The following is a 23,188-nucleotide window of genomic DNA, read 5'->3' as shown; positions in this document are numbered from 1 at the left end:
TGTCAAACTAGTTTGATAGTGTGTAGACAGAAAATATTGTTCTACTCATTTTCTATTCACAATGTTTATATTATGTTTAAAGCTTGCTTGCTGTGCCGTCCGTTTTCCACTTATATTTCTTGCTTTTATTATTAATATGTTCATAATTGTTGTATATTTATTCATTTTCCATATGATTTGAAATGTTTATGAAGTAACCAATCTGTTGATTTAATTAATCCTGGGAATGTGTCTTCTATCTTCTTATCCTCATTTAAATTATTGGTTATTGATGAAGTTTCACGATAATATTCAAAAGTAAGTAAGTAAATCCTCCTTATGATCTGATTTATTCAAAGTTAAAATAATTAAATTTATATACACATTAAGCAATATTATATTTACCTGTTGTTATCGTATATGAATCAACCGTTTGATTATGAGATTGTGTTGGTGGATTCTTTTTTTCATCGCATGTTAGTCCGTCTGGAAATAGTGACGAGTTGTTGGGACAAAGGCAAGAGTATTTAGCATGATAGGGGTTTCTAAGTCTTGGAGCAGCTACGCACAGATCAGAGCATCCACCATTTTGACCTTCACAGTGATTCACAATTCCTAATAATATTAGAATTTTATATTATTCATGTATTATTGTTATGAATAAATGGATTTTCTTGTAAATAGGAGGAATATGTATGAATGAAGCGATTAATTGTCCAAACAAGATCGGGAAACAAATAATTTAGGCCTTCATAAGAATTTCCAAATTCGGGATTGTATTAGATCGTTCAAATTGTCTTTCAACACAAATATGTAAGTATTGATATTGTAGGCCTAGTGCTAGAAATGTTAGATCTTTATTAATAATTGTATTTGCCAAGTTTATCTATTGAAAAACAAATACTGTAGTTCACCTCGAATTTCAATTTCTATTAAAATTTACTTACTATACTCTGTTGAGCCGTGAAATGTGCAAAAAACATTTGTGCAAACAACCACATTTGTGCAAACATGTTGCATTCAAATGTGCAAAAAACACATTTGTGCAAACATGGCACCCTCAAATGTGCAAATCTGTAAAAATGTATAACCCAATAATGTGCTAACATCCCGCCGTTAAATGTAAAAACGATCAGTTTGACGTTAAAATTAATGTGCAAATGAAATTCTACAAATGTACGTGAAAATAATTTTTGTTCAACCAAAATTGTTCATTCAAAATGATAACCTAATTCTAATTAGTCACGGGTTTTTCTAACAATGTTTTTAAGATATAGCCACTTAATTGTAGTACAGGCTGAAATAATTTGTTTTGAAAAACCACAACCATGTATGTCCTCGCCGGCGATGCAAGACTGACACGTGGTCGCTGCTTGCTGAAGATGGAGACTTCCATACCATTGAAATCCCTTAAAATTCACAAAACATAATGAACTGAGTTATCTTTTGTGAATTTCCTTTAAATTAAGAGGACAACTTTTTTATATTATTTAATTTAAAATGTATTTCTTTTATGCGCGATTTGGACAATGTATGCAATTTTAAATTATGAGGATTTTCTTGCGCAAATAATTTTCTTTAACAAAATTAATTAACAGGAAAATAATATAGATGAAGTAGGTATATGAATATGGTATAATCCTTAAGCGAAGGTAAATTTTATGCGTGATTTAAAATAGCACAAAGATTTCGTTGCGCATTTGAATTTGTGCAAGAAATATTTGCGAAATTTTAATAACATCTATTCTTTTAGCTGCATTTTTATTAATTTATACGGATTTCAATGAGCTTTGGTTTTATCAATCACTGAAAATACCATGCGCAATGTGAATATTGATGCAAGAAAATCGTCAATAAATTTCAAATTGCATACATTGTTCAAATCGCGCATAACAGAAATAATATCTAATTAACTCAGTTCATTATGGGTCCGATAGTTCGATTTAGGTTGAAAAAACTGATTTGCACATTAATGTAGAATTTCATTTGCACATTTAACGTCAAAACTAATCGTTTTTACATTTAACGGCATGATGTTTGCACATTAGTGGATTATACATTTTTACAGATTTGCACATTATGAGGGTGCCATGTTTGCACAAATGTGGTTGTTTGCACATTTGAAGGCAACATGTTTGCACAAATGTGGTTGTTTGCACAAATGTGGTTGTTTGCACAAATGTGACTTTTTGCACATTTCACGGCTCAACAACCCCTCCTCATAAATACTGTATCCGGTTTTACTGATCATCCTTTGTGAATAACATCTCACCTTGCATTTGTTTTTGAGGATGATATATCTGAATTCCCATAGGTGTTAACAGATTTTCAACTAAAACAGTAATACCCTCGCCAGTAAATTTATTGGCCTTCATAACACGCCCTTCCTTTAAATCAGTCCAGTAAACATAGTCTTCAAATACTGTGATATAAAATGGATGAGGAAGAATCGATTCTGATTGGATTATTGTGCGTCTGTTCAAACCATCGTAATCCACACTACTCAAACTATAGAGCTTAGCATCGACCCAGAACAAACGCTCATTCACTATATCGATGGACAACCCATTTGGCCAGGTGATGGAGGTGTCAACAATAGTTTGTCGCCGCTGTCCATTCATTTCTGCTCGTTCAATCATAGCTCTTTCTCCCAAATCAGACCAGAACATGTACCTGTAGGATATCAACAATATTAGGAGTTGTAGCTTGGTGGTTAACGTACTTGCCTTCCAATCTCAAGGTCTAAGATTCAATCCTGACCTAGTGCGAGGGCTTTAACTTACTACTCGTTCAACTCCACTTCCTGAGCCTAAAATGAGACTTAGTTTATAAGCACGATACATTATAAAGTACCGGTATACTTGTAATTGGCAAGTTACTCGCTGTTGCGTATGAAATAAAAAAATAGCCTATATACGCCATGAAGTATAAAGCCCTGACAAATAATTTAACTTACCCAACTCTCGGATCAACTGAAATGTCTTTAGGCATATGCAAATTGTTTGAAATTAGAACGGATCGTTTGCTTGGTTCGTCAAGACTCGCAACTTCAATGATCCTCTTTGCTTTATTAGTCCAGTAAACATTTCGATAGATCCAGTCAATACTAATACCTTCTGCTTGATCTTGTACGTCAATAAATACTTCAGGTTTCGATATATTAATCTTAGCGCGAAAGATCTTTTTCTGAACCACATCAGTCCAGTATATTTCCTTCTTGTTAATGTCCAAATCGAGAGCAAGGGCACTTGATAGATTATTAGCCACCAATGTGTAGACTCTTTGTGATGGGATGTATTTGCGAACATCAATCCTGGTGGAGAAGACAACAAACGGGGTACCGGTAGGCCCAAGAGCTCTGCAGTTATTGTTTACGAGAATATATCCGTCCAGACAAGAACAAGAAAAACCACCGACGGTGTTTCTGCATTCTTGGCTGCACACATTTGAATTCAATTGTTTACATTCGTCGATGTCTTCACATTGATTAGAAATATTTAACGCAAAACCAATCGGACACGAATTTTTGTGACAATGATAATCACCCTCCAGATTCAAAGAGCAATCACCTACGGAAATGAAAAGGCACATGTAGCTTATCACATCGTGTTGTTCATTTTGAATACTAGATAGGCTCGTTTTCTCGCGTGCCATCTCGGACGTGCCCAAAGATGGTCCTTGAATACATTAGAACACTGTTGGACACACCTGAATCACTGAATATTATTTTATATCTTTACGGCTTACTTGACTTCAGTTATTGAATATACTTAGATTGCATTAATTATTTCTTAGACTATCTTGGCTTATGCTTTTAATATGGTACACCTTACACCTATCATTTTGTGTGTCTGGTCCCCGGTCTGGTCTAACTAACTGTAGAAAGCTCACGTCATAAATCCTGTAGACACCAATGAAACAACTTACGACATTTAGATTCATCAGATCCGTCTGTACAGTCATCTTCTCCGTCGCATTGCCAATGTCTAACAATGCATTCTGTATTATCACAGGTAAATTCGTCATCATAACATCCATTCCGTTCAACCATACATATTTCATCAGACTCATCGGATAAGTCAAGGCAATCTGTATCACCATCGCACTTCCATCGATGCGTAATGCAACTTGTGTCATCACACATAAATTCGTTTTCATCACAAGTAACACGCGGACAGGAGAACTCATCCGTGTTGTCTCCGCAATCGTTGTCCCCGTCACAAATCCATCTGTCAGATATACACCTACCATTTACGCATACAAATTCATCGTAATTACAATACGCAACACCTGAAATATTATAGTTTTATAAGTGTTTCACAATAATTATTGTAATAATAATGTTATAGATTTCTAAATTCGTGTAAACTCCAATTTGAATAATTTTAAGGAAGTTGCATGTTTTATTGTGAAATACTTTTTGCCATGACATTATTATGATCTTTGCACCAACAGACAATTTTATTATTGCCTGGTTGTACCAAGGGACATTTCTCAAAACACTATAGAGAAACAGACAACTAAATAAATAAAATAGGACTTTTTTCGCGCGTGCGCCAGAATTTCCGGTGGTGGTGGTAAAAGTGGTATTGGGAATAAACATTGTAATAATTATTTACGTTTATTAAAGACTTGTGGCATGTATAGGACATTGTAATTACATAGCCTTTGATAGAATCATTTCATTGAGAAATAGGGTACAGCAAATAATTCAAACTTTATGGAAATAAACGTTCTATACTTTGTGAAGAACATACCAGAAATATTAAAAATTGAATTATGATTATGATGATCGTATTCGTTGTCACATACTGAGTGTGACAATCACTAGGTAGCTGATATCACAAGCTGTTTATTTTTAGACATTAAGTTAGTTCAGTTTGTTAGTTTAGTATATTTTATTCACATTGTATAGGCATATAATGATTTGATTCATTAGACATTTGCGTTTATCTTAGTAATCTACAGGTATAATGCGTTTATAAGTTCAGCATCCTATGGTACTGTGATACCATGGTGATATTGAATTACGAAATCAAGTTAAACTGTACAGGTTTTGCTATTTGTGTAGAATCAATATTACATACCACCACCGGCCGTTATTAATAAAAGTAGAAATATGATCCACTGTGACTTCATGATTCAATAATTAGGCTAATAGGCCTACGGTACTTATTCTAAAACAAAGAAGAAAAAAATTAATTATCAGTTATTATTTATTATTAAGTGTATATTTAACAATCCTGTATGCTTAGTTTATTCAATATCCAATAAATGTTTTCCACACATATATTAAAAATGAATAAAATAATAATTATATTAACACGTACGATAATAACCAATAAAAACATAGTATGTGTGGAAGGAAACCTATATAAGTTTAAAACTTTACGCGTAGGCTCCCAGACAAAATGAGGAAAATACAAAAAACGATATATCCAAATAAAAAGGGAGGAAAAGGAGAAGGCGAACATGACGATTCAGGCAAGCTCATTGAAAAAAATGGTAATTTTCAAAGAATGCAATACCAAAGAAACAATATAGATATATAAGAAGTTATCCAGGCAAAAACAAAATTGTAAAAAAATTGTATTCGCCATATACCAAGATCAGGGCATTTTTAATGTTGTATTTAAAACTAGAAATTGATAGTTTGTTTGTGAGAGATAAGATGATGAAAGTAAATGCCAAGATTTAGGACCGCAATATAAGATGGAGCTGTTGTACTCGAGGACGAATCAATGATAGATTTTTTTTTTCTGGTAGAACTCTATAAGTAGCTGGCCTATACGGTATCCCGTGAATGAAAGTACTGTACATATTCTGCCTCTATGTATAGGTAACTGACTATATTGATATTCATCTAGATACGAGGAGTCTACCCAATATCTACCCAACAGCTGCAGCAGAATATAATGATGAAGAAACGAGAACGCGCTAACGACGATCCTGTTCAACACTCAATATTTTCTGTATTTAAACTACTGTAACATTGCTTTATATTTTTATGTCGTCAAAACAACAACAAGGTAAGCCTATGAACTTACATCAACAAAAGTTAGTTGTTGATCTACAACGGTATAATTTCTACATATTAGCGCAAGCTAACTTTAATTACTATTTGACTGTTATAAGATTATACATTTTACAAAATCAAATTTACTTACTTGTAATAAAATGTTTATCTGTATTTATTTTGACGGTTTATTATAATGCACACATTCATTATACACTATGATGAACCAGTGTTATTTAATAGGCCTCGTACGATGTACCTTTTTCTTTTTGAGAGGGCGGAAATCAAAATTGTCACAAAACCTTCTTCAAGAGGGTAAAACCACAAATCAGTGGGGTCAGAGAGAGAGAGAGAGAGCTTTTACGTTGCAGCCCCAAGATAATAGATATTAGATATTAGATACCACCAGCAACCAATGTTATATGATGTAGAACATCGTAAGGAATCAAATGCCGTATTACAGACCACATTACACTGCCTTGTACCGATCTTGTCAACCTGTCATGAGTTTTAATTTCACTCTTAACTTTAGATCTTACTAATATATCACGAAGGTTGGGAGGTCTAAGAAATGCAATAATGGGTGGATCCGGAAAAATAGTCCTGAGACGTTCTGTGGACTTTAATGGGCATATGTTTCTCAATAATAGCCCGTAATGGAGGCAACCTAGGGTGATAGGTTGTGACCAATGGCACTATGGTCGAATTTAGGTGACGTGGTTTGTACATCATTGTCTGACATCGAGGAATATCCTTTGCTTTCTTTATAGCAGTTCCAATGTATTCCTTCTTGTAATTTCTATTCCGGAGATGTCCGGTTAGTTCTTCTGTACGATTCTGAAAATCTAAATCTAAGGAACAGATATGTCTAATATGTAATGCTTGACTGTACGGTATGGTTTACGAAATAGATCAGTTTTTAGTGTACCATTTTCTATGGTCACTTTTATAGTGTCCAAAAAGACAACGCTACTAGTGGATTTAGTAGCTGTAAATTTGATAGTTGGGTGGGCTAAATTAATATTCAGAAGAAATGAATCCAGATTTTCTTCACCATGGGTCCAGATAATGAAGATGTCGTCAATGTATCTAAACCAAACAAGTGGTTTATTAGGTTGGATGGACAGAAAATTTGCATCAAATAAATAAATTTGCAAAATATGGCGCCATTTTTGTGCCCATCGATGTGTTCCATGAATTTGGAGGTAATGGTCACTGCCAAAAATGAAATTGTTGTTGATTAAAATCAACATGACCAGTTCTCGTAAATGAGGCGTTTTGCTTGGAATGTGTTTGTAATTTGAAATGCATGCGTCGGCTCCTTCTTTGTGAGGAATATTCGTATACAACGATGAAACATCAAATGTAGGCAGAACAGAATTATTAGGTAAACTTTGAATTTGGATAAAGTCCGTGGAGTCCAGAATGTATGATCGGAGATCAGTCACAACGCATATTCAGAAATTTTCTCTGTAGCAGTGCCATTGCCCGAAATAATGGGTCGACAAGGATTGCCTGCTTTGTGGATTTTAGGTAAGAAGTAAAATCTGCCTAGAACTGGATTAACCTGTGCCAAATGTGGTTCACTCTTAGGATCGATGGAGTGTTTTTTGCAGATTTTGCTACCATATCCGCAATTTCCGGGGTGGGATCTGTGGTAATTTTACGATAATGAAGAGGATTTTAGCTGTCTTAAGAACTCTTCGTAAAATGTGATGTCTATTAGCGATAATGGCAGAACCTTAATCAGCGGGTCTCGGGAGAGAGGTTTTTTTCTCTCATTCGGAAAGTCGACAATTAATTTCAACAACTGAATCAGAGGTGTTGCTCTATATTTGAACAATACCATAAAAGCCCCAGTGGTCTAATGGTGGGACATCTGCATATCAAGCAGAAGGTTCCGGGTTCGAGTCTTGGTTGGGGCGATTTTTTCTCATTCTCACAGATTTCCTCATCTTTATCGTTTCAAATTAAAAATTAAATTTCCGGGCGGTTTAGAATTAATGTTCTATACCTGATGTGTTTATATATAGGCCTATAAAAGTATATCTTTTGAGATCCCGCTTCGTGAATAAAATACTGAAAGATGAGGGCGTATCAATTTGATCTATGGCAGAGCCATATATATATATATATATATATATATATATATATATAAATCATACTGTAAATTATAGAAACAGTGCTCATATTCGGAACATGATCTCATAATCGCGTATGTATGGCTCTGATCTCTGGTGCGCGTGCGTACAATTTAGGGACTAGTGCTGTTCCGCCGTACCACGCCGAGAATGTTAAAGATTCGCTATCCAATCGAGTTTGAACAATGCCATGAAAGCCCCAGTGGTCTAATGGTTAGGACATCTGCATATCAAGCAGGAGGTCCGAGTTCGAGTCTCGGTTGGGGCGACTTTTTCTCATTCGCTATCCAATTGAGTTTGCGGGAGGTCGCAGTTTCGAATTTATTCTGACTTGTTAGGCCTTCACTGATTGTGAGGGCGTTTGTTGTATGACAGACTGTATCTGGAGGGTGAAAATCTGTGATAATACCATAGGCCTATATGACTCTGTGGTCTAGTGGTATGATGCGGACAAAATGCGTAACTTTCGTCAATGAGCTATGCTCGACGCGATTATGTTCCGAATCGAATATGAGCACTGTTTCTATAATTTGACAGTATGATTTATTTTTTATCTTATTTATTTATTTTTTTATTTTCAATCTTTCGACAATCAGAAACAAACAAGTTGAACAAGGCTGTCGAGGTAAAGCAAAAGTTAAAAAAACTGTCATCAAAAGATATGCTTAACCAAACCCACGTCAACAATACATATCAACAAATAAAATTCAATATAAAACAAAACATAGAACAAATAAAATACTGTGCAAAAATTAGTATTTTATATTAGAGATAGATAATAAAAATAGATGCTCATATTATAAAAAAAAAGGATTATTGTACATTAGAGATAGATTTATAAAAATAGATACTTGTATTATAAATAGTAGATTATTGTACATTCGTCATTATATTTACAAAAATGTTTATAAAAATAGACCTTGAAGTCGAAAAAAAATCTAGAACAATTAAACATCAGTATAACATTGTTTTAAACTGGCTTTAAACTTTCAATGAGATAATTACGGATCCCCCACATGCAGTACAGAAAAAGCCTTTGGAAAACGAAAAACTCCGGAATATTTGTACGCATCAGTCCTATCGATACCCTGATGAAACGAGACATCTTGATGCCTCTTGTTAATAACAAAAAATTCAATAAAATTGCACATAAAATCAGATCTATGAGAAATAAGTAATTTGGCAATAAAGGACATATTAATGAAAGCAAGTCTATTTTCGACAATAGACCTAACTCAATTCTTCTGTTGAAATACGATTGTTCCAAGTATCCTTTCCTAAGTATCATGCAAGTAGCTCTCCGCTGTACCGATTCTTATCACAAGCGCTTGTCATTGGTTAAAACGTTTGCGCTGCGTTTACGTCCTTGCGTTACGTTCTAGTGGGAACCAAGCTTAATGTGTTTCTTGCGATACATCCACCAAACTGAACAATAATACAAACAAGGTAGTACAAGTGACTTATAAAGGTGCACAGCTACCTCTTTAGAAGCATTCGATGTTTTATTAGTCGTATCAGACCCATGAGACTGTTACAATTCAAAACATTGTCAAGCATTTGTTTGTCCCATGACAAATTATATTGAATCGAACATCCTAAATTCTTAAGAGAATTAACAGATTCTAATAATTTATCCGAAACATAATAATTGGGTTTGGGGTAATGTCTCCACGTTAAATGCATCGATTTACATTTGTCAAGATTCAAATAAAGGGAGTTCTTAGCTCATAAATCAATGGAGAGTAAATCAGTAACACGGCGAAAAAGAAAAACGTCATTAGCATATTGAACCATGGTAGAATAAACATGAAGGTGTAAATCATTAACATACAAAACAAATAACAAAGGACCCAGGACAGACCTTTGGGGAACTCCCGATTTAACAAGTACCAATCAGAGGATTTGCCCTTATACACAACACTTTGTAAACGGTTACAAATAAAAGAGTTTATCCAACTTAATGCGGAATCATTGATCTTAAAAGTCAAAATTTCTAATGAGAATATTACTGTGCGCTATCGTTTCGAACGCACGACTGAAGTCCAGTGCGATAAGGTCAACAGCTGGAGATTTAGAGTCAAGCGCGCGTAACCAGTCCGTCATAGCTGACATCAATGCTGTAGTACATGAAAACCATGTTGATGAGCTGCCAAAAGACCATTACTAAGACAATGGTGAAGAATTTGTTGAGAAACAAGTTTCTCCAATATCTTACACACCACTGACGTAAGAGATACAGGCCGGTAATTGAGTTGGTTAGCTTTGTCCCCTTTCTTCGTTCGCTCGTTTCCACATGCTAGAAATTTGACCACAAGACAGCGATTGATTGAAAAATCAGTGGGATAATAACTGGACATGCTAGCTTTAGCATGCGAGCGCTTAATCCAACAGGGCCACAGGCTTTACTTGGTACAAAGTTTTTAATACCAGATTCCACCTGGAAACAGGAGACTCTGAAGTGCTTTAACGACGGTATATTCAAAGTGGGAGACATGATACTGCCGGCTGTTTCAGTAGACGTAAATAACAATTTATTAAACTCATCGGCAATCGGAGTGGGATCCCTGATAGTATTGCCATTAATCACAAACAAATCGATATTATCGGATGATTTACGCTTGATTTTCACGAAGGACAAACATGACTAACTAATTAGTTGGTGATGAAATCACCGTATGCCCGTTTGGAGACATTACGAACTTTATTACGTATAATCTTATATTTATTCCATGCCGCAATTGTATTTTGTGTACGAGCTCTTTTGAACAGGGCACGCTTCTGGCGATCAAATCCAAGGTTTTGCCATTTTACGGGAACAACGGACATGAATACTATCATGGACACATGGAAAAAAAGAAATCTGCGAATTGATCCCCGCTGAATTGATGTCACTGAAGTCGATTAATTCCCACGGAGTCAGTGATATAATGTGTAATATCAGCTTAATGGTAATGATAGAATTCACGGATCATCTTTGGAAGCTTACCAGAAGAGCCGCGTTTTCTAATTGACACCATATTATGATCAGAGTTGCCAATACCAGCCACAGTTCTAACATCACACAAACGATCTGGATGTGAGGTAAATATCAGATCAATTATTGTATTAGATTTCAAATCATCGGATGATCGAATAACGTCACGAAAAAGTTGATCAAAACATAGCGCTTCAGATAAATTCTCTAATAAATTCGACTTTAGTTTCGTAGTAATATTAGGCGAAAATTCGATATTAAAATCACCCAACAAGATGACGCCTGCGTAAGAGTCCGATACTACCAGTGTCGGACGGGGTCTATAGTAAGCTCCACAAATCCACTTATTTGATCCAATGTTTAATTGAACAAAAACTACTTCGGTTGTAACATCTGGTGGAAGATCTATAATGGAAGATAAAAGTCCATTTGCGACAGCTAGCATCACACCACCTCCATGACGATTTCTGTCCTGAAAATTGCGTAATTTAAATTAAAGTAGATGGTATAGTAGAGTTCAGCCATATTTCCGTAACATCAATTATTGATTGAAACTACAGCTTGAAACTCAAGTAAGTTTGTTTTTTAAACTCCGAGAATTTAGTAAAGCGCAACGAAGAGTAGGTCCATTGCGAGAAGATGACGATGATGAAGTCCCGAATATATCAGATTGTGACTCGGTTGATGAATCAGTACTGATGTTTGATGCACTAGATTCAAAGAAGGAATCCGAGAATGGGACTAGGCTATGAATGAGGTAGGTGCCACCCGGAGAGGTAGAAATTCTCATATGACTTTTCTAGACCAGTTTTTTCTGGGGAATCCAAATATATTGGGTAAACGGGCTGTAACCTGAGAACTTTCGCGTGAGGGCGCTTTTTTTAAAATGGCTGCCAGTAGACTATGATATCTTGGCAACCACTGGTCATAGAGAGTTGATTTTGGTGTCAAATTGTTCGGAATGTACATGTTCATATTTGATGTAATAGAACATGTTGTCCAAAAATGGCCGGAAATACGTCTATTGACCTTTGACCCAATATCTAACAGATATCATATCTCCGTAAATACTCGACACAGAAAGTTGTAATTGGTGTCAAACTGTCCAGAATATAGATGTTTATATTCAAACTAATAGAACATTATCTGTAAAAATGACCGGAAATAACGTTACTGACCTTTGACCCAAAATGCAAGACATTTCCCCTATCTGATCACGTTTAGTAATATCTTGTCAATTAATTCATTTTGTGCCAATTGGAGATTGGTAGCGAACCAGGCCCACAAAACCAAAGCTCATCCGGACAGGCATATAATCGGGAGTATTCAATGTTCGACACAGTTTGACAACTTGTGTGAAACCACGAATTGCAACAAACACACTTCAAGCCCTTTTGGTTGAACAGGTTTACTGCAGGTTCCGCAAGGAAATTTGTAGGGACATGGGTTAATCTCAATGTCACCGCAAAGGAGGATGGAAAACGCACTGACCTACTCTTAGAATGTGCTGTGGGATGTGAGACTAAGCCTTGCTTTGTGTTAGCTTTCGTGATCTTAGGTCTTAGGGGGTCTTAGCTTTCGTGGTCTTAGGTTTCGTGACACCCGTCGATTGCCATGCAAGTTTAGTGATATTGATGGATAAAAGTCCACTATGTCGAACATAATAAATGTGTGTCGATGTTTGTCTGTAATGTTCTTGAACCAGTCAACTACAGTCTAATTTCTTTATTAATGGAGTCCAAGATCGATTTGCTTACCTTTCCCATTTCGGTCTTTGCGGGGTTTATTAGGCGGCATGTTGGGTTCTATTCTATTCTATTCGCAGCAAAATTATCTTTGTGGTCCTTTAGTGTGACGAAGGCTCGATTTCCAGCCATCGGCGCGATTCGGTCTTGTATTTTTAGCTTTACGGCGATTTTCTGGAGGTTGGTGTTGATTGACGCCTGTAGGTTATCTTCAGCTATTTTGTGTTTCGATGTTACGTTGTCGTGTATCAGCTTTGTGTATACCGCTGTATCGGTATTGTATATGTTTCTTGTTTTTTCGGCGAAGACGAACACCTTGTTTTGAGGACTTCATCGCGTTCATGTCGGTTTTCATTTGTTTTTAGAACGCGTTGTGGACTTGTTTTGTTTCGATCATTTTTAACAGGTCGTCCTCGAATTGCTTAAGTTGCGGAACCTGTGGTGGGTTCTTCCTCGATTTTGGGCAAAAATGCGGGCTTGGGTCACTTGGCTTGTGTTAGTCACTATCTTGCAGGAAAAAGTATGCCTTCCATCGCATATGCTTTATCACGCTTTCCACCTTTCCAATTAAAGCCTTCTTGTAGTTGGTAAGTGAGGGGATCGTTATGTCCCTTATCGAATAGTTGTAGATGATGCGTTCCATCTTAGGGGCTGCTTTTCGGCAAGAGTGCTCAACAGCTTAGCAACGATCCCAATTGATATTTTAAAAGAACAAATACAACATTTCGAAGATTTATACGCAAAAAATGTTATAAACCCTGGAAAAATTAAGAAATACCTTTGTAATTCTATTATAAACAAGCTTTCAGAAATAGAAAAAGAAAATTGTGAAGGTTACGTCACTATTGATGAATGTAAAAAGGCAATTTCAATGATGAAAAAAAATAAACACCAGGATCGGATAGTCTAAGTGTTGAATGTTATGTGTTCTTTTGGAATAATATTAAACATTTAATTTGCGATGCGTTAAATGAAAGTTATAATTCTTAAGAATTATCCTTTTCGCAAAAACGAGGTGTAATCACCCTTTTGTTCAAGGATGGAGAAAGAGAAAATTTGAATAATTGGCGTCCCATTACCCTCTTAAACACCGATTACAAAATTCTTGCACATGTGTTAAGTAACAGACTTAAAATGGTTATTAAATCAATAGTAAGTTTAGACCAAAAAGGCTATATAAAAGGCCGTTTCGCTGGTGAAAACATTCTGTTAATAGAAGACCTGCTTTATTATACAGAATGTAATGATATCGAAGGGGCAATAATTACCTTAGATTTTAAGAAGGCTTTTGATTTTATTAGTAGAGATTTTATGTTCTATGTTCTAGAAAAGTTTAACTTTGGAATGTTCTTTTGTAACTGGGTAAAAGTATTATATAATAACGTTGAATGTGTCACAGTTAACAATGGTTGGGTTTCAAACAATTTTAAAATGGAAAGAGGTATTAGACAAGGTTGTCCTCTATCCGCTCTGTTATTCATTTTAGTGGTCGAAGTAATGGCATCTAGAATAAGAAACAAAGATGACTATAAGGGTATTAAACTTCCAAATAATGAAAATAACATAGAAGCTAGAATAAGCCAATTAGCCGATGATACTGTTTTGTATGTTGGTAATGACAAAAGTATTAAGTCAGCAGTCAGTGTACGGTAATTGAACTTTTTTGTGAAGTATCTGGAATGACACTAAATATAAAAAAACCAATGCTTTTTGGATTGGTAAATGGAAAAACAGAATAGATAGGCCTTTAGAATTAAATTGGGTAAAACACCCGATCAAAATTTTAGGCATATGTGTAGGGTATAATACAGAAGAATGTACCAGAAAAAACTGAGATGTTAAATTAATAGAGCTAGAAAAGACTTTAAAGCAATGGAATGCTAGAAATCCTGAAAAGCACTATCTAAATTAACATATGCTGCAAATATCACTGATGTTCCAAAATATGTATATACACAAGTTACAAATCTAATATATAATTTTATTTGGAACAATAAAAGGGAAAAGATAAAAAGAAAAATTGGTGATGATGAGATGGGAGGCATTAAAATGCCTCATTTTACTCTTCATGTTAACGCACTCATGTGTGGCTGGTTAAAAAGAATTATGAATGATGATGGTGCTAAATGGAAAAATATTCCAATGTATTATATTAAAAAAATAAGTGATGTTAATGTTTTACTTAATATGTCATGTTAGCATTATTGATGTTAATTCTGATAAAATTCCACTGTTTTACAAAAATATGATAAAAGCCTATATAAATTATAACAGAATCTCTAAAAAAAACCTGAAACTTATAACGATTTAATGAATGAGCAACTGTGGGGAAACCACTACGTTAAACTAAAAAAAAATCGATTTTCTACAAGCATTGGATTGACAGTGGCATTATCAGTATTAAAGATATTGTTAATAAGAACACTTTTTTAATATCAAACGAAATACTGGTGAAACTACAATGTAAAACAAACTGGTTAAATGAGTATTTGTGCATTATTAAGGCAATACCCATTCAATGGAAACGTGTTATTAAGGAGGTAGATATTTTCAATTGTGATGATAATGATGAGTTAGTTGGGACCAAGTATGAGATTAATACTACCAAACTAATATACTCATGGTTTGTGAAAGAATATTTCATTATTCCAATGTCACAACTAAAATGGGAAGAGTACTTCAATGATTACGGTTAAAAGCGGAGTCCCTCAAGGCAGCGTGTTAGGCCCTTTATTATTTATCATTTTCATAAACGACCTACCTGATGCAGTTAAATCTAAAGTATGGATGTTTGCAGATGACACTAAGATGTTTAATGTTGTGTATGAAAACAGAAATGATACTGTTCAAAATGATCTCAAGGCATTATCCGATTGGTCTAAAAGATGGCAGCTGAAATTCAACATTAATAAATGTAAAGTAATACATTATGGAAATTCAAATCCACAAATGCAATTCACTATGCCAACAGAGGAAGGTGACGAGGATCTGCCAAATGCCAATACTGAAAAGGACCTTGGAGTTACTTTTGATCAGTCTTTAAAATTTTCACTACATACGAATGAAGCTGTAAATAAAGCAAATAGACTCATTGGATTGGTAAGGCGATCTTTTGCTTACATGGATAAGGATATGTTCCTGCCCCTTTATAAAAGTATAATTCGACCTCATCTGGAATACGCAAGCTGTATATGGTACCCTCTCCTAAAAGGTGATTTGGATAAGCTTGAAAGAGTGCAGCGTAGGGCCACTAAAATTGTCAAAAAGTTAAGAGATAAATCTTACGATCAGAGATTAAAAGAGCTTGGATTACCTACACTGAATTACAGAAGAAGGAGAGCGGACATTATACAAGTGTTTAAAATTATCAAGGGCTTGGATGATATTGAAGCCGAAACCTTTTTTGACTTTAGAGAGGACAGTAGAACAAGGGGCCATCAATTCAAATTAAGAAAGCCAAGAGCCCGACTGAAAATCAGAAGCCACTCCTTTTCATGTAGAATCGTCAACACATGGAACAATCTATACCACACTACAGTACAAGCAGAAAACATAAATGCATTCAAGGATCAACTAAACAAAGACAGAGCAATGGGAGATAAATTTTGCTACCAATTCTAGATAAATACAGAAGAAATGGAGGGCGTTTAAAAGGCATTTGCCTTAATCAAGAGCCCGAAGATTCAAGTAAGATTCAAGTAAGTAAGATAACAACATAGATTGGAAAACATCTTGGTTACGGAAAGTATGTAAAATGAAAGATAAGAAACTAGCACCATTCAATTATAAGATGTTACAAGAATACTGCCTACCAACAAACGGCTGTATCAGTGGAAAGTTAAGGAAACACAAACGTGTGACAAATGTGGAGAAATTGAAAATGAAAATCATTTGTTTTTTAGTTGTAGATTTATTCAGAAATTTTGGAGGAAAATGCTTAGTATCTTTGTAAGTTTAAACCACAATAATATATCATTTAAACAATTAATACTAGGAACGGGAGATAAGCTAATAGATTATATTTACACTTTTGCAGCATTTACTATTTATAGAATAAAAATGTTATCAGCACTAAATAAGCCAGTGGGTAAATCGTTATGGAATTCATTTAAAAGCAATATGTTATATAACATTGAATGTGAAACATATAACAATAAAGAAACAAATATAGAAAAATGGGTAGCTTTAAGAAATACTATTATGCTAATATAATTTCTAATTTGATACGATTATCAGAAAATGAATTACTGTGATACGGGTTACTGGTGGTACTGAGCTATTATTGTTGTTTTTTGTTTTTTTTTTTATATTTCTTTTTATCATGTATATAAATAATTATATTGTACAATCCGGGTTGTAAAATGAAATCAAACAAATGAAAATGTGTGAACTATTTTAAAACGGGATAGATGATAATGATGATCCTGTCAAGTGTATAGCAAAATATAAGAAAATTAATGAAAAAAGGAGTAATAGGGCCTACAGAATTCATATATGTAAAAATGTTACTTATGAACTGTAACTACATTTACAAGTTAAATAATACGATTTTATGTAATATGAGATAACATGAATATGAATAAAAGTGGTGTTTGCGCCACAAAAGAGAAAAAAAAAAGAGTGCTCAACAAATAAGGAGCTGGGTATATTTATATAGATGCGTTGAGGCTGCAGAAGTGCTCAATTGGAATCAAGAGTAAAATTAGATGGAACACGGACGCCTATTACACGGTGTTTCACGTGAAACGATCTTCAGATAGACCGAATAATACCGTATCTCGAGATGTTATAAGGCTTCAGTCAGGTGGTAGGTAGATTTTCTTGTTATGGCGACATTTTGAAATCAGTTCAGACCTTTTGTTTAAAAATGTGTTTTGTTTGCATTTAAAATACACAACTTTTTATCGAGGCAAAGGCTACAACGCCCATTATTAAGCGGCGTTCTTAGTGGAAGAATATTCAATTATTTTCCATTTAATTGTAAACATCACACCGTTACTTTTCAAAGACCATACGTACTTTGAGAGCTCGGATTCTTTACTTTACATTTCTTTTTTGAAAGATTTCTTATGATTGTTAAACCTAGTTGTAAACTGCCCACTCGTCATACCGTTTCGTTATTGGTTATGACGTCGGCGGAGTTTGTTGGGTTTGTTGCGGCAATTGCACGCACTTTCTCGTTCTGTGTGGGGGTTCAGTACTTTATGGTTATGCATTTGCATTACATTTTTTACACATGGCATACAACTATAGCTTACTTTCACATTGTTCTTATTAAATATTTTATGTAATACGTGTCCATTGGGAAAGTGTTTTTTGATTAATTGTAAAAAGATTCGTGCGCATATTTTCTTAATGTTCCTCCCTCTGTTTCTTCTTTTCTGGATGCGGAGTGGTGGGTGTAGAATAAGTTATCTCTGTGTCCGCTTGTTCGGAGTGCTTCGCTGTATAATTGCTTGGTGTTATCGAATGTTTCTTCGTCGCTTGATAATTGACTGATACGCTTATTAACTCCTGCCGGGATCTGCTTTAATATCGCAGGAGGGTGGTTAAACTACAGTTTGGTCTCTACAGGCTTGTTTCGTGAGTCGTGCAACTCACTCATCAGGAGACTATAATGAGAACAACCAATTACAACGTTGCTTATAAGCACATTTACTTAGAATTAGTATTTACAGGTGATATATTTTGGAATGTTAGCTGTTATGTAAATGCTTTCTTTCTGTGTCAGCAGGCGGAAACAAGTTCGTTACGTTTGTTTAATGTCGATAATTCAGGGTGGCGGATGATAAATAATTTCTCTCTGAGGCAGAGGTTGCATTTTTTGTTTGCGCTTTAGTAGATGCCAAGATGCGCCATGAGATTGAATAGTCTGTGTCCTTGAGTGTCCAAATATGTTTACTGAGTTTAGTTGAGTTTCTAGAACGTGTATGACAGAATGATGAGGTGTGATTTCTGTATCGTGTTTTAAGATCATTTTCAGTGAGTCCGATATAAGTTTCCGAGGTGGATGTGTCTTTGCGTGTAACTGTGGCTTGGTATATTACAGATGGTTGTAGGCAATTTCCGTTTAGTGGGCATGTGTCTTTCTGTCGGCAGTTGCATGTTTTGTTTACTTCCGTGTTTTCCACCGACGGGCTGGTTGAGTATTCTCTTGTGACTGTCTATTATCTATTTCATATTGTTCATACAGCTGTAGCTAATCTTGATGGTTTTTCGGCGGTTGAAGACTTTCCTTAATTTGTTATCTTTTGGAAACTAGGGATAGGAATTTCTGTCCAATGTTTGTGCTGACGTTTTGGCTGAACGGTGGGTTGTACAACAGAATGTCGTTTTGTTGTATTTCGTCTTATCTTGGTTACCGGCTCGTATTTTAGTGTGTGCTGGTATCCACTGTCGCTAAGGGCTTTCTGGTGTACAGGGGCGGCTTGGTTGAATGAATTCTTGTCGGATGACAAGGATGAGAGTCGTTTGTTTGTTTGTTACCAGCCAGCTAGAAAAGTTATCAGAGCTTTCGGGCAACACTAGACCTTCATCAGTGAAGGTACTTGAACAAGATAGATAGATATATATCAGGCAAGCCGGCATCTTGTTTTTCGAATTGGCTGCCTTAAATACATATTTGTGCTCTTCTCCGCTTCTACAGCATGTATAGACATGATTTTGGTGACAAAATATAGGGTTTGAAGGTCAAGAAATCCAAATACAGCATTAATGTGAAGTTCACCCAATGGCCGCCATAATAAAAATCAAAATGGCTGCCAAAGATGTTCAGATTTTTCCTCATATCTCAGCTTCTACAACATATGACCGTAATTTTGGTGGAAATGTATATGTTTTGAAGGTTAATTTTGAATCCAAATACAGTATGTTAAAGTTCACCTAATGCCCGCCATTTTGTTTTTGAAAATGGCTGCCATAAAATTTAGAGATTTGTCCTCGTACCTCAGCTTCTACATTGCATGGAAGTGATTTTGATGGCAAAGTTTATGTTTTGAGGGTCAAGAAATATAAATACAGCTTGTTGAAGTTCACTCAATGGCCTACTATGATTATGATTTTGCTAAGCCTACGTTTTTAAAGTTACAGTATAAAAACAACATTGAGCTTTTTAAATACAGTTGTAAAGTGATGACGAGAATAAGTCAATATGTTGGTAATAATATATGTGAACCACAATGATTATGACCCCAGGAGGTACTGCACACAAGAAGATATCAGCGATGTACTGTAACTATATCATTCGCGTGAAGAACCTAAAATTAAAATATTCTAAAAAGTTCGTTATATGTAGACATTTTAAGATATTTTCCAAATCATAAAGAAAAGCATGGCCAACTTTAGTAAATTTAAAGCAACATATCTTATGCGACGACTGAATGGATGGTTACCTAATTCACTGGGGACTAACACTACTTCACAATAAATAGTCTGGATTTATGCATGTAGGTATCATGCGATAAATGGAAAAATCAACGATAGTCTTCGCCAATCTTTCTTTTTTTTATCCAAATAACAACAGTTTATACAACGGTAAAGTCACTCAGAAAATGTATATCAAGCTGCTCATCTACCAGTCATAATAATCAGACTCGGAGGAGTTTATATTTTCAGGAGCTTTCTGGGTTATATTGGACATAATAATGGGTTGAGGTTTTGAAGATGTGCATAACCTACTTTAAAGATGAGATGGCGTAGGCCTATATTTAAAAGTTCTTAGTGGATGCAGCTATGTATCATATAATGATGACACTGATGAGGATGTATCATTTTGTCTCCAGATATACCCACAGTATAGAACAATTGACCATGATGGCCAATATGACTGAACGACAAATTTCCACATACATACAGTACAATACAAGATGTTCCAAAAGAATAGATATCATGCAACGTGTTATAATAGTGAAGAATCAGTTTTCAGACATGACCACAATATAGAAAACCTTATGTACCTTATTTGTCTTTCATCATTTGCAGTTATAGATATACCCCTCCACTTTTGGCCATAACTAGCTTGTGCAAATATGAAAGCATACTGTTATGCTATATCTGAATCTGGAACTCCCAATTGTACAATCGCGCCTAAAGTTATACCATCTAATGATTCAGCCACAGCTTAGATGTTGATATCTTTTGACTTCCCAGACAGCTCCTCAGAAGAATCTTACGAGTCTGACGACAAATGGCAGTTTTCTTTCTCTATTTGCATTACTTTATGTCACATTGGTTGATCGAACTGGCTGGCAGAGAAGCAGCTATATATACAATTGTGTTACATTGACCATGCTTCTTTTTATATTTGCAAAATATCTTTAAATGTCTATGTAACTTCTTTAGAATATCTTGTTTGTTAGTTTCTTCTCGCGAATGATCATTATCTGGTATCTTCTTGTGTACCTCTTTGGTCGTAATCAGTATGGAACTCGATCTTGTGATTAACTCACGACGTCGATAGTACATACTGAGGATAGTGATAGCGATAGATAAGGTGTGGATCTCTCGGAGACCAGAAGAAAGGGATTGTAGGCCTACATAAATGTTATTATTCCAGTTCAGATCACTTTCCGACTCTGTTTTTAGAATGATTTTTATTCTGTACCATCAAAACATATAAGACTTAGTTATCAAAATAATGTCTTCATTATGTATAGGAGCTAAGAAATTAGCTAAACCTGTACTTCATGGTGGCCATTTTGAAAACAAAATGGTGGCCAGTAAGTGAATTACAAAAATGCTGTTTTTCGATTTCTTGACCCTCACAACTACACTTTGCCACTAGAATCACGTTCACATACGATGTAGAAGTTGAGATGAGTACAAATCTGTATTTTAGAGCGGCCATTTTGAAAAACAAGATGCCGGACATTTAGTAAACTTCAAAATTCTGTATTTGGATTCCTTGACCCTCAAAACATATACTTTGCCACCAAAATCATATCCATACATGATGGAGAAGCTGATCTCTAATCTGTATTTTATGGCGGCTTTCTCCAGGCCAGATGAGCTTGAACTATTTTTGTGTAGATATATAGAACAAATCAGTTGAGAAACACTGCTTTCTAATTTTTTCCCAGATTGGCCCTTTTAGACATAGGCCTATAATATAGGGATACTAATTGACTGATTTGTTTTAGGCAAAGAATATTAATTCTAAACTGCCCGGTGATAATACTGAAACGAAAAGATTAGGAAATCTGTGAGAATGAGACCGAGACTCGAACCTGAACCTTCTGCTTGATATGCAGCTGTCCTAACCATTAGACCACTGGGGCTTTCATGGTATTGTTCAAACTCGATTGGGTAGCGTGGTACGGCGGAACACAGCACTAGTCCCTCAATTGTACGCACCAGATATCAAATTGATACGCCCTCATCTTTCTGTGAGAATGAGAAAAAGTCGCCCCAACCGAGACTCGAACCCGGACCTTCTGCTTGATATGAAGCTGTCCTAACCATTAGACCTATTGGGCTTTTATCGTATTGAAGATTTCCGCATCTTTCGAGTTTGAAAGGCAAATTACTGAAAAAATGACAATTGCTGTGGGTACTAGTGACTGGATCTCATTGGAGAAAAAAAAGCGAAAAGCTAAATCAAAACGATAAAACAAGAAACATATGTCAGACTAACGGAAAATGAATTTAAAAATAGATACAGAAACCATACTAGCTCATTTCGCATTGAGAAAAATAAGAATAGTACAGAACTAAGTAAATATATATGGACTCTTAGGGACTCTAATGTGCAATACTTTATTAATTGGAAAATTCTAAAAAAGTGTAAAGCGTATTCGAACATTACCAAACGTTGTAATTTATGCCTGTATGACAAATATATAATTATATGTCATCCCAAACTATGCTCACTGAACAACAGAAACGAGCTGGTATCAACATGTAGGCATAGAAAGAAATTCCTAATTAGTAACAGACAGGAGGTCCGAAACAATAGACCAACAACCACCGCTTCCTGGCCATTCATTAACAGCTTTGCTGGTCATATGAAACAAATTTGTAGTAGTAATAAAGCACCACGAAGAACCAAGTTCATAGTTTTTATTTTATTGTATATACAACTTAAGAGTGCTTGTCACCAAAAATCAGACATATTCGTAATTTAGTGGCAAGGGTCAAAATTTCGAATTGGCTCATATTTTGCACATTGGTAGACCTTGATGTAAGTAAACCTGATGTGTAGTTTGTTTGGTAAAATATCGCTTAGTTTTCGAGAAAATCGAAAAATAACGATTTTCGGCCTTTTTTTTAAATTTTTGGTGTATAATTTACATTAAGTTTAACAGCCTCTGGAAGCCAAATTTTGCAACCTAGCGTT

At 35.2% G+C, this 23,188-nt stretch overlaps 1 protein-coding gene and 1 non-coding gene across 2 annotated transcripts; both read left to right on the top strand.

Annotated features, from left to right (window-relative positions):
* Positions 1-8,332: 8,332 nt before the first annotated feature.
* Trnad-auc (transfer RNA aspartic acid (anticodon AUC)) lies at positions 8,333-8,404 on the top strand. Its single transcript has one exon. It is a non-coding gene; the product is annotated as a tRNA-Asp (tRNA).
* A 7,238-nt stretch (positions 8,405-15,642) lies between these two features.
* Positions 15,643-16,476, top strand: LOC140052441 (uncharacterized). Its single transcript, XM_072098053.1, has one exon. The coding sequence runs from the start codon at positions 15,643-15,645 to the stop codon at positions 16,474-16,476; it is 834 nt and encodes a 277-aa protein (XP_071954154.1).
* The last annotated feature ends 6,712 nt before the right edge of the window (positions 16,477-23,188 follow it).

This window comes from Antedon mediterranea, chromosome 6 (genome assembly GCF_964355755.1).
Source record: "Antedon mediterranea chromosome 6, ecAntMedi1.1, whole genome shotgun sequence".
Taxonomy (NCBI): domain Eukaryota; kingdom Metazoa; phylum Echinodermata; class Crinoidea; order Comatulida; family Antedonidae; genus Antedon; species Antedon mediterranea.
This window is presented reverse-complemented; position numbering and strand designations above follow the sequence as displayed.

Coding starts and splice junctions, on each gene's coding strand:
- LOC140052441 (XM_072098053.1), top strand. CDS start 15,643: ATGTTTGCAGATGACACTAAGATGTTTAATGTTGTGTATGAAAACAGA.